At 41.7% G+C, this 13,455-nt stretch overlaps 1 protein-coding gene across 1 annotated transcript; it reads left to right on the forward strand.

Moving 5' to 3' along the window:
* The first annotated feature begins 6,209 nt into the window (after window positions 1-6,209).
* On the forward strand, window positions 6,210-13,175 carry LOC129923153 (GATA zinc finger domain-containing protein 14-like). The gene is made up of 2 exons (XM_056012988.1): window positions 6,210-6,341; window positions 11,445-13,175. The coding sequence occupies exons 1-2, from the start codon at window positions 6,299-6,301 to the stop codon at window positions 13,115-13,117; spliced, it is 1,716 nt and encodes a 571-aa protein (XP_055868963.1). The 5' UTR covers window positions 6,210-6,298; the 3' UTR covers window positions 13,118-13,175.
* The last annotated feature ends 280 nt before the right edge of the window (window positions 13,176-13,455 follow it).

Consider the following 13,455-nt stretch of genomic DNA (forward strand, 5'->3'; position numbering starts at 1 on the left):
AATTGATTTTTAAAAATACAGAACGCTTCTAGATCTAGTACATGTACTGGCACACGCCACGCTGCCACCAACATTTCTCTTATCTTATCTCAGAGAGTCTCGTACTAATAAGACGCACTTTTTTCTTATCTCTGCACAAAATGCTGTTACAAAATCATCGCCCGGTTACGAAGTGTTGTTGTTTGTGTTTATTATAGGGACACTTGCGACACGGGCTCATTAAAAAAAACAAACTTTTTCTTTTATCTTACTTGATAACGATAAAACGTTGGCTGCTGGGTCGTGTGGTGCGCGTTCTGAACTGTCGTCTCGGTGGTCCCGAGTTCAAACCCTGCCCTCCGCCATCATCCTTAAGTCCTGCGGGAGATAAGGCTAGGAAGTATTAACCCTAAACTCTGAAGGAACATGTAACCCAAGCAATAATCGATGTCTGGCAGTTTCCATCTCCACAGAAGATTTATTACCTTTCCAACTTCTCAGGTGACTAAAGAGGCCAATCCTTGATACACAGCTACTGTCATACCTTACGCCAATCCTTGATACACAGCTACTGTCACACCTTAGGCCAATCCTTGATACACAGCTACTGTCATACCTTAGACCTATCCTTGATACACATCTATTGTCATACCTTACGCCAATCCTTGATACACAGCTACTGTCACACCTTAGGCCAATCCTTGATACACATCTATTGTTATACCTTAGGCCAATCCTTGATACACATCTATTGTCATACCTTACGCCAATCCTTGATACACAGCTACTGTCACACCTTAGGCCAATCCTTGATACACAGCTACTGTCATACCTTAGGTCTATCCTTGATACACATCTATTGTCATACCTAAGCCAATACTTGAAACACATCTACTGTCATATTTTAGGCCAATCTATGATACACATCTACTGTCATATGTTAGGCCAATCCTTGATACACATCTATTGTCATACCTTACGCCAATCCTTGATACACATCTATTGTCATACCTTAGGCCAATCCTTGATACACATCTATTGTCATACCTTAGGCCAATCCTTGATACACATCTATTGTCATACCTTAGGCCAATCCTTGATACACATCTATTGTCATACCTTAGGCCAATCCTTGATACACATCTATTGTCATACCTTAGGCCAATCCTTGATACACATCTATTGTCATACCTTAGGCCAATCCTTGATACACATCTATTGTCATACCTTAGGCCAATCCTTGATACACATCTATTGTCACACGTTTGGCATTTGTTCCCACAGACGCTGCAGCAGAGTTGTCTACCTTCTTACTGTTTCTGGTGTTTACACCATCTGCGATCCAGGACATTCCAGGACCCTTCCTTTCTGCTTGCCATCTGGATCTATCCAGTGCTTATTTCTCTCATAAATTCAATTCTAAAGAGGTTCGTGTTACACTTTGTATACATCAGTGTGTCTTAAAAGTGGACGACCTGACACGATCGATGTACATAATTTTTAAAATTGAAACATTGACATTATGTCGTCTGTACGTGGTCTATAGCCTGAAATGACTTAGGCTTAATTAGGACTTAGGTCCTCCCACGCCATCCGGCGCATTAGACAGTAAGATGTCTCCAGAAGGATCTATCACTGGCAATGTCTGAACCCTGAAATGAGAATGCTCAATATTAGTATTTTGATCAATGTCATGATTTGAATTCAAGTGGAGATTAGAGAATGTCTCTAAACCAGGGGTTCTCAATCTGTGAGTCGCGACCCCCTTGGGGGTCGGTTGACCATTTGCCAGGGGTCGCCTAAGACCATCGAAAATATGGATTTGTATTGTCTACTCTTCTGTATGTGTGTGTGGGGGGGTCGCGGCAGAGTTGGGGATTGTAAAAAGGGGTCGCCGAGCTTAAAAGGTTGAGAACCGCTGTCTAAACGAATCTAGTGCTACTTGCTTATCTGTGGAGCGTGCGATGGAAGCCTGACACAGGACATCAGAAATTTCACTAGGCTACCTGGCACGATTAAAGTCTTATCTATAAAATCAGAGTTCGTTCAATGAACATTTTGACTTGTTGACATTTTACTGTTGTTTTTGTTGCAAATAGATTCATGTAAGACCGCGCGTGAATGTGTGCTGCTATAGGCGGTTGGTCGTTGTGCTGGCTACCTGACACCCTCGTTAACCCTGGGCCACAGAAACAGATGACCTTTACATCATCCGCCTTATAGACCACATGGTCTGAAAAACTTTACATTTACTTTTATAGGGCCAAACAAGAAATGATCATTATTTCAAATTGGCAAGTAATTTTGGTTTATAATTTGGTATATTAAAAGTATTGAAACGTTGTTACACACAGCGCAGGGCACGCTAAGAACAGACAGAGCAGGGATATTTAGATGCCAGTAACAAACATTTCACTTCTCAACACAAGTGTGTCAGTAGAACGACTGTCATTATAGACTCAGTTAGAAGAAACAATGTCTTCGATGGTTTGTCCAGGAGTTCAAGCAAAATATATAAATTAGTTTTAAAAAAGTAAAGTTCCCCTTTCAGACCTTGTGGTCTATAGGGCAGATGATGTAAAGGTTATCTGTTTCTGTGGCCTACGGTTAACGAGGGTTCATGTGGCCAGCACAACGACCAACCACCTTTACTTTTCCCTAACTAATGTCAGGTACCCATTACAGCTGGGTGGACTCAGAGGCGCCCGAAGATCCCGAAATTAAAAATCCCAGACTTCACCAGGATTCGAACCCAGGTCCCCGGTTCGGAAGCCAAGAGCTTAACCGCTCAGCCACAGCGCCTCCCAAAAATAAAATACTTATTTAAAAACGGTTTGTTTTAATGGGAAGAACCGCAAAATCACTACCACCTCTATCAATACTTAAACTATCAATTAATCACCACTAAAGGCAATATCTGAAGATTAAGGGTGGGTGCAGTGTTTTACATGACTACGTAAACCCAGTTGCGACCTGCATGTTCTTCCGCATCTCGTGCAGACAAAGCCATTGTCCGCCGGCGGTCTTTATTTGTTTTCTTTCCGTCTTCTGCGCCTGTCTTCAATAATGTCTTCTCTTTGGGTCTCAAATGTGTGTCCCGCAGCCTTTGCGGGAACTCTCTGTCTCTTTCAGAGGCCATCTGCTGCCAGCTACTTTCCTCTATGCCAGCTGCAACGTATTCAAAAAACGCCGCACGAATAGTCCTTAGAAAAACAAGACAAGATTCTGCTACTACGCTCTTGCGCATGTTCCATTGGCTTCCCGTGAAAGCGAGAATCGATTACAAGTCGCCACACTTTGTCATCAGTGTATATATAACAATGAGATGCCCTTGTACCTTAGAGAACTGATTACTCCATATGTCCCCCAGAGAGCCCTGCGCTCAATGGACTCAACGCTTTTAGTAGTGCCACGTTTCTCCCTCAAAAGCTACGGTCTGCGGGCTTTTTCAGTGCACGGCCCAAAGGTTTGGAACTCACTCCCCATTGATCTTAGACAGACAACATGCTACACCACTTTTAAGAAGAACATTAAGACTTATCTGTTTAAAACATTTTTAGATTAGTTTGTCATTTTAGCTCTTGTGTTTTTGTTTGTAATGTTATTACAGCGCCTTGAGCCTACATTTTGTTTGTTAACAGCGCTTTATAAATAAAATTATTATTCAATTTTTATTAAATGGCGCCTGAGTGGATCTAATCGATTAACTATTTGGTAATTTTTTTATGGATTCATTTATTGTCATCGATTATAAGTGTGAAAACTTTCTACCAGATCCGAGAATGTAAAGTGGTGGAAAAACTGTGTACAAGATTTGTACCAGACAGATGGACAGACGGAATGAGTTAATAAAGGCCTTGTAAATATAGCCAAAATCACTTGGGTTATTCAAGATTGTTTTCACAAGCTCCTGAGCTAAGAAAATATTTATTTTTGTGTGTATCCTTCAAGTTTCAGAGCTTTGGTCTCAATGTGTGGACAGCAACTGACCGCGATTAAAACATATATTAGTTAACCGTTGTTGTTTTTTTTTAAACATTTTTAAACTCAAATGATTATCTTGGTGGTCCATGAGAGGTGTCACGTGTCTGGCTTTAAACAGAGTCATTTAGATTACAAAGACTGTAAAGGTGATTTCCGGTGTAATGCCGATGTGCACAACAAGATTAGCATCCAGGATCCAACATCCGGCGTACAATATCCGGCATCCAACATCCAGGATCGAGCATCCAGCATCCATCATACAGCGTACAACATCCAGCATCCAACATCCAGGATCGAGCATCCAGCATCCAGCATCCAACATCAAGCGTACAACATCCAGCATCCAACATCCGGCGTACAATATCCGGCATCCAACATCCAGGATCGAGCATCCAGCATCCATCATACAGTGTACAACATCCAGCATCCAACATCCAGGATCGAGCATCCAGCATCCAGCATCCAACATCAAGCGTACAACATCCAGCATCCAACATCCGGCGTACAATATCCGGCATCCAACATCCAGGATCGAGCATCCAGCATCCATCATACAGTGTACAACATCCAGCATCCAACATCCAGGATCGAGCATCCAGCATCCAGCATCCAACATCAAGCGTACAACATCCAGCATCCAACATCCGGCGTACAATATCCGGCATCCAACATCCAGGATCGAGCATCCAGCATCCAGCATCCAACGTACAACATCCAGCATCCAACATCCAGCATACAACATCCAGCATCCAACATCCAACATCCAGTGTACAACATCCAGCATCCAACATCCAGCGTACAACATCCAGCATCCAACATCCAACATCCAGTGTACAACATCCAGCATCCAACATCCAGCGTACAACATCCAGCATCCAACATCCAGCGTACAACATCCAGCATCCAACATCCAACATCCAGCGTACAACATCCAGCATCCAACATCCAGCATCCAACATCCAGCGTACAACATCCAACATCCAGCGTACAACATCCAGCATCCAACATCCACTTCTCAAGTCAACCATTTGGTTTTTCTTTCCACACCGAAAGGGGCCTTGCTTCCTACCATGATGAAGGTCGCCATTTTGGTCCTCAGCTTGACCTCTGTTTACGGTAGGAGGAACATTGTTGGATTTAAGCACAATTTAACCATGAGAACGGAAGTGGCCTTCACTTTCACCTGTCCCTGTTGGACAATTTAGCGGTGGCGTAGCTAGGGTGGGGAAGGGGTGACAATTTGAAAATCCCCCCTGGGCCCCCACTTGAGAGGTGCCCCCCACTTGAGAGGTTCCCCCCACTTGAGAGGGGCCCCCATAGGAGTGTTTTTTTCATTAAGGATTAAATATTACGCAAAATGCAGGGGCCCCCAAACGATGAAAATTCCTAGCTTGCGCCCCTGCAATTTGGGCTTCTCTCTATATATTTTTGTCTTTTGCAGGATTTGTCTCTTTAAGACCTTTTAATCCTTAATTCTTACGAATTCTAAGAACAAATGGAGATACAACCGCCAGTAGTTTATTTATTTATTAAGAATATTCATTACATAGAATAGGTATCAAAAACTTCTTTTTAATCAGTGTTAGTGTAGCCAACGAAGTCAAATTTGATTCGGTGATGACGTCAATATGACATGCTCACGTGGTAGAATGTTTTCCCACTAAGCTGAACAGATGATTCCTACAGCTGAATAAATGTTCAACCAATATTAGATTTATGGGGCAAATATTTTTGGTGTCCCAAATGAGGGTGTCATGTGGCCATCACAACTACAAACCGCCTTTACTTTTCCCCCAATTAATGTCAGGTAAAAAAAAAATAATTTTCCGCACGAATAAGCAACCAGCATTCTTGACAGTTCTCCAGCAGAATCTCATCAAGCGCCAGCTGTTTCCAAATGTTTCTTAGCCTTTAAGTGTTTTATGTCATTACATATACATAAAGAAATGAAAAAACAACTCAAATCTAAACTTTAACCCTTGCCCTTTAACATTTGACCTTAATATAGCTATAAACTAGAATACTAGATTTATGTTAGATGCAAGAAAGATGGGCAATGTAGCTCTCACATTTAAAAAAAAGACTAAAAAATGTAATTAAATTATATGAAACAAATATTTCTAGACCTATTTTAGTTAGATGCTATACCGCTAATAGTACGTGCGAAATGGTCATGTTTCGATCGTGATCAGATCTTTTCGTGCTGTAATTACATGTCCAGATTAGAGTCTTAACTGTTCTGCTATCAATGACCTGACTATAAAGGCGCTTGTTACTTCACGTAACTTCAATCTTACTTGCGATTTAAAAGTTTTCTAAAGTTCAAGACACCAAGATGAAGATTTTGATTCTCTTTGTGACTGTGGCGTCCGTCTACGGTAGGTGATCTTGAGGCCATGGCCAATATGTGGCCCCCACACTTTGCCGTGTTTTTTTTAATGAGGATTAACTTTATAGAAGACAGGTTATTGAATGAAATTGGTTAAAAAATGTATCACAGTGGTACAGTCATATACTAAAATCTAAAGTTAGAATAATCTACATATTTAATATTTCTGATCTTCTGTGTTATGACTTACATTTTTTTTTAATCAGTAGACTTTTACATTTCCAAAAACATACAAAACAAAACAATGAATTACATGTTCTCAAAACGATTAAGGTTCTTTTTTTTTAAAGGAAAATTCAGCACTGGCGCTATTCAATTTTAGCTTTGTCATCATAGGAATCCTTGGGCCTGAGGCCTCTTTTCTTTGCCTCTTTTTGGGGCTTTCTATGCCTCTTTTTTTTTGGGCTCTCCTGCCTCTTTAGTGGGATTTTTTGTTTTTATTATAAGTTCTCACATTTCACAAATATTAAATTATAAAGAATTAAAATTTGAAATATGATTAATCCATACTTAATTAGTAATTAAAATAGTGAATCTACATCAATAGTAGAAAGTTCAAGATCAAAGAAAACAAACAAAGCTTGATCTGTCTTGTGAAGATTAGTCTCCGGACTTGGTTGTCTGTTGATAACCTTTGGATCCATGGGTTGAATATCTGATGTAATTAATAGTTTAAGTTTTCCTTTCTAGTTAATATTTCTCTTTTTTTTTTTAGATAAAGAAAAACAATTTTTTTTTTAACTTTGAGGTAATATAATTAATACCTTAATAATATTACTAGTTGAAAAAGCAAGGTTATGTTTAAAGACCAATAACTCTAGTAACTAACATGTTTTGTTTTGTTTTACATGTTTCCGATGTCCCTTCAGAGTTGAAGATAGTTTACTTCCTAGTCCAAACCTCCCGCAGGACGACGGGGGATGGGAAGGGGCAGGGTTTGAACCTTCGACCGTTGATAAATCCGAACGACATTCCAGCGCGCAAACCGCACGACCAGGCAGCCATCCAACATAAGATAGATAGGCCTACATTTCCAATCATCTAATAAAATTTTGTTTCCCTGTGAAACCTTGAGGTAAGGGATTATAGTCCTTTATCATCAAGGTTTACAGGAGTTTTTTTTTTTTTTTTTTTGAATCCAAACATTTTGATTACATCTGTTTGCAAAGTTTTTCAACACATCGCTTTTCTTACTATTTTTAAATAATCGAATATAAGTGCGGGAGGAGAATGTAGAATCAATTGATAACTGTACAATCTTCCGTGTTCATTTGGCTCTCCACTAGCAGAGTGGTTAGCGTGTTGGCTCGAGAAGCCGGGATGGCTTGAGCCAAGAGTTCGATTTCAGGTCGTTCCCCATTTTTTTTATACCTATTTTTATTGCTAGTCTAGGTCTATTACAAATTTAATTACATGACTAATCTAAACTAACTGATACAAGTACGTTTAATATAAATTTTGTTATTTTTTTCTTAAGTTTTTTTGTTTGTTTTTGTTTTATGAACTGTTTATTGCCCGAGGAAAAGAAGTCATTAAAGTGTTTTTAGATTAATGTAGCCTATAGTAGTGTTACCAGTATGGAGCAGTGAAAGTTATGTACACAAACCAGCGGTCATTCGTCGAACGAGCCGTAGAGTTTGCTGGGGGTGTCTCATAGCATAATATTCGTCAAGTAAAAAGTTATACTGAAACTGAAAATATTGTAATAAACAAGTGAAGGTAAAGTCACACTGTTAAGTTTGCGACATCAGTATTACGACATACAAAATATTGCGACATCAGCTTGACAACATTCAAAGATATTTCGACATCAGTATTGCGATATTCAAAGATATTGTGACCACAGCATTACGACATTAAAAGACATTGCGGCATTAAGATTACGACATAGAAACATTGCTGTTTGGAAAGATAGTTACTCATAAGAATTCAATTATTTAAAAAAAAACGTATTCAGGCCGATTAATCTATGGCTAGGAATGTGTAATAGACTAAAAGAACATGAGCTTCAATAAACACAATGATTTTATTAGTCTCTATTTATGCTCTTTACTCCAGCCACTTGTTCTCTATACTCTGACTTCCTTTTACACACAGTCCCTGACACACTGCTGTTCACTCAACCATGTACACTCAAGGTCCACTGGTCATTTCATACACAGGCACACACACTGCACTACCAGCCACGCAAAACACATACACTTACTATCACAGAATGCTTTAGCAACCTAAAAAAAAATAAGATTTGCTTAACTGCAAACTATGACATCAACATCTGCCGCTGCCGAAAACTGCTCAAAATTTTGGGCCTTGAAAGCAGAGGCGTCCTCGACAGTGCGTGAAGCCTTGGGCGAGTATCATAATAGGGCCACGACTATTTGTACGATGGGCGGACAGTGAAAAAAGATTCTATTTATCACGCCACTAAGGCCACTCGCAATCCCTAAGGCCACTCACTATCCCTAAGGCCACTCGCTATCCCTAAGGCCACTCGCTATCCCTAAGGCCACGCGCTATCCCTAAGGCCACACGCTATCCCTAATGTCACTCGCTATCCCTAAGGCCACTCGCTATCCCTAAGGCCACACGCTATCCCTAAGGCCACTCGCTATCCCTAAGGCCACTCGCTATCCCTAAGGCCACTCGCTATCCCTAAGGCCACTCGCAATCCCTAATGTCACACGCTAGCCCTAAGCCCACTCGCTATCCCTAAGGCCACACGCTATCCCTAAGACCACTCGCTATTCCTAAGGCCACTCGCTATCCCTAAGGCCACTCGCTATCCCTAATGTCACACGCTATCCCTAAGGCCACTCGCTATACCTAAGGCCACTCGCAATCCCTAAGGCCACGCGCTATCCCTAAGGCCACACGCTATCCCTAAGGCCACGCGCTATCCCTAAGGCCACTCGCTATCCCTAAAGCCACACGCTATCCCTAAGCCCACTCGCTATCCCTAAGGCCACTCGCTATCCCTAAAGCCACACGCTATCCCTAAGGCCACACGCTATCCCTAAGGCCACGCGCTATCCCTAAGGCCACGCGCTATCCCTAAGGCCACACGCTATCCCTAAGGCCACTCGCTATCCCTAAGGCCACACGCTATCCCTAAGCCCACTCACTATCCCTAAGGCCACTCGCTATCCCTAAAGCCACACGCTATCCCTAAGGCCACACGCTATCCCTAAGGCCACTCGCTATCCCTAAGGCCACTCGCAATCCCTAATGTCACACGCTATCCCTAAGGCCACTCGCTATCCCTAATGTCACACGCTATCCCTAAGGCCACTCGCTATCCCTAAGCCCACTCGCTATCCCTAAGGCCACACGCTATCCCTAAGGCCACTCGCTATCCCTAAGGCCACAAGCTATCCCTAAGGCCACAAGCTATCCCTAAGGCCACGCGCTATCCCTAAGGCCACTCGCTATCCCTAAGGCCACACGCTATCCCTAAGCCCACTCGCTATCCCTAAGGCCACACGCTATCCCTAAAGCCACACGCTATCCCTAAGGCCACACGCTATCCCTAAGGCCACTCGCTATCCCTAAGGCCACTCGCAATCCCTAATGTCACACGCTATCCCTAAGCCCACTCGCTATCCCTAATGTCACACGCTATCCCTAAGGCCACTCGCTATCCCTAATGTCGAACGCTATCCCTAAGGCCACTCGCTATCCCTAAGCCCACTCGCTATCCCTAATGTCACACGCTATCCCTAAGGCCACACGCTATCCCTAAGGCCACACGTTATCCCTAAGGCCACTCGCTATCCCTAAGGCCACACGCTATCCCTAAGGCCACACGCTATCCCTAAGGCCACACGCTATCCCTAAGGCCACACGCTATCCCTAAGGCCACTCGCTATCCCTAAGGCCACACGTTATCCCTAAGGCCACACGCTATCCCTAAGGCCACTCGCTATCCCTAAGGCCACTCGCTATCCCTAAGGCCACGCCTGCTTCATAAGGAGGTCAAGTTCGAATTCCGAATTGAGCAGAGGCGTGTCTGCTAAGCGCCTAAAGACAGCACGGAAACCTTCTCCCAAATACCCCCTCCCCACCCTCTCACAACTGGTCCACGAAAGAGAATGGACCACAGCGAACTGAGCATGTTATAAGCATGAAAAATGCAATAAATATTGAGGGGGGGGGGAATGGCTTTGATTTCTACAATTGATAAGTTTATTTATTAAAGAAAACTGTCAGCGATGAAATGTAGTATGACATTCTAACACTCTCTTTCTACTTGGACCAAGGTGCTCTTTCTGTTCTCTTTCTGTTCTCTTTCTGTTCTGTTTATGTTCTCTTTCTGTTCTCTTTCTGTTCTCTTTCTGTTCTGTTTCTGTTCTCTTTCTGTTCTGTTTCTGTTCTCTTTCTGTTCTCTTTCTGTTCTCTTTCTGTTCTCTTTCTGTTCTCTTTCTGTTCTCTTTCTGTTCTGTTTCTGTTCTCTTTCTGTTCTCTTTCTGTTCTCTTCTGTTCTCTTTCTGTTCTCTTTCTTTTCTCTTTCTGTTCTCTTTCTGTTCTCTTCTGTTCTCTTTCTGTTCTCTTGATGTTCTCTTTCTGTTCTCTTTCTGTTCTCTTTATGTTCTCTTTATGTTCTCTTTATGTTCTGTTTCTGTTCTTTTCTGTTCTGTTTCTGTTCTGTTTCTGTTCTCTTTCTGTTCTCTTTCTGTTCTCTTTCTGTTCACTTTCTGATCTCTTTCTGTTCTCTTTCTGATCTCTTTCTGTTCAGACAGACAGACAGACAGACAGACAGATAGATAGATAGATAGATAGATAGATAGATAGATAGATAGATGGATGGATGGATGGATGGATAGATGGATGGATGGATGGATGGATGGATGGATGGATGGATGGATAGATAGATGGATGGATGGATGGATGGATGGATGGATGGATAGATAGATAGATAGATAGATAGATAGATAGATAGATAGAAAGATAGATAGATAGATAGATACATAGGTAAATCAATAGGACGTGGTAGAAAACAACGAAAAACTTATGCTTAGTACTTATAAATGTAAATCTAAGAAAAAAAATCCTTTATTTTTAATTATTTTCCTTTTATTCAATTACTATTTTACAGGTGCCGCATTAATCAACAACCCGACTGAGCATCAACAGAACCCCAACAACAGAAACATCAACAACCCAATTGAGCACCAACAGAACCCCAACAACAGAAACATCAACAACCCAACTGAACACCAACAGAACCCCAACAACAGAAACATCAACAACCCAATTGAGCACCAACAGAACCCCAACAACAGAAACATCAACAACCCAACTGAACACCAACAGAACCCCAACAACAGAAACATCAACAACCCAATTGAGCACCAACAGAACCCCAAAAACAGAAACATCAACAATCCAATTGAGCACCAACAGAACCCCAACAACAGAAACATCAACAACCCAATTGAGCACCAACAGAACCCCAACAACAGAAACATCAACAACCCAATTGAGCATCAACAGAACCCCAACAACAGAAACATCAACAACCCAATTGAGCATCAACAGAACCCCAACAACAGAAACATCAACAATCCAATTGAGCACCAACAGAACCCCAACAACAGAAACATCAACAACCCAATTGAGCACCAACAGAACCCCAACAACAGAAACATCAACAACCCAATTGAGCACCAACAGAACCCCAACAACAGAAACATCAACAATCCAATTGAGCATCAACAGAACCCCAACAACAGAAACATCAACAACCCAATTGAGCACCAACAGAACCCCAACAACAGAAACATCAACAACCCAACTGAGCACCAACAGAACCCCAACAACAGAAACATCAACAATCCAATTGAGCACCAACAGAACCCCAACAACAGAAACATCAACAACCCAACTGAGCACCAACAGAACCCCAACAACAGAAACATCAACAACCCAACTGAGCACCAACAGAACCCCAACAACAGAAACATCAACAATCCAATTGAGCATCAACAGAACCCCAACAACAGAAACATCAACAATCCAATTGAGCACCAACAAAACCCCAACAACAGAAACATCAACAACCCATCTGAGCACCAACAGAACCCCAACAACAGAAACGTCAACAACCCAATTGAGCACCAACAGAACCCCAACAACAGAAACATCAACAATCCAATTGAGCATCAACAGAACCCCAACAACAGAAACATCAACAATCCAATTGAGCACCAACAAAACCCCAACAACAGAAACATCAACAACCCATCTGAGCACCAACAGAACCCCAACAACAGAAACGTCAACAACCCAATTGAGCATCAACAGAACCCCAACAACAGAAACATCAACAATCCAATTGAGCATCAACAGAACCCCAACAACAGAAACATCAACAATCCAATTGAGCATCAACAGAACCCCAACAACAGAAACATCAACAATCCAATTGAGCACCAACAAAACCCCAACAACAGAAACATCAACAACCCAACTGAGCACCAACAGAACCCCAACAACAGAAACATCAACAATCCAATTGAGCATCAACAGAACCCCAACAACAGAAACATCAACAATCCAATTGAGCATCAACAGAACCCTAACAACAGAAACATCAACAACCCAACTGAGCACCAACAGAACCCCAACAACAGAAACATCAACAATCCAATTGAGCATCAACAGAACCCCAACAACAGAAACATCAACAATCCAATTGAGCATCAACAGAACCCTAACAACAGAAACGTCAACAACCCAATTGAGCACCAACAGAACCCTAATAACTGAAAGATTTTAGTTGATGGGCTATAGGACCTGCTTTTCTTAAATTATATCAAAACATATCCCTAGACATGATTTCGTTTTTTTAATCGATTTAAATCTTTGATCTAACTCTAACACAATAAAATACTTTTACTGCCTCCATTAATGCTGATAAGGTTTTGTTTTTTTAATTGGCTACCAAAAGTGGAATAAGCGCTATCCATTGTGTGTGGTCTGTCTGTCCGTCCGTCTGTCTGTCCGTCTGTAAACCGTTTAGAACACAAACATTAGAAAAGATATTAAAATCCAATATTTTTAGATTTTCGAGGTTCTGATGCAACGGCTACATTTTTCTTTTCTGG

Source organism: Biomphalaria glabrata, chromosome 15 (assembly GCF_947242115.1).
Source record: "Biomphalaria glabrata chromosome 15, xgBioGlab47.1, whole genome shotgun sequence".
NCBI classification, from domain to species: Eukaryota; Metazoa; Mollusca; class Gastropoda; family Planorbidae; genus Biomphalaria; species Biomphalaria glabrata.

Bases quoted from the DNA above. Each gene is read 5' to 3' on its own strand.
- LOC129923153 (XM_056012988.1), top strand. From the start codon at position 6,299: ATGAAGATTTTGATTCTCTTTGTGACTGTGGCGTCCGTCTACG. The intron at 6,342-11,444 runs GTAGGTGATCTT...ACTATTTTACAG, and splicing joins GACTGTGGCGTCCGTCTACG to GTGCCGCATTAATCAACAAC.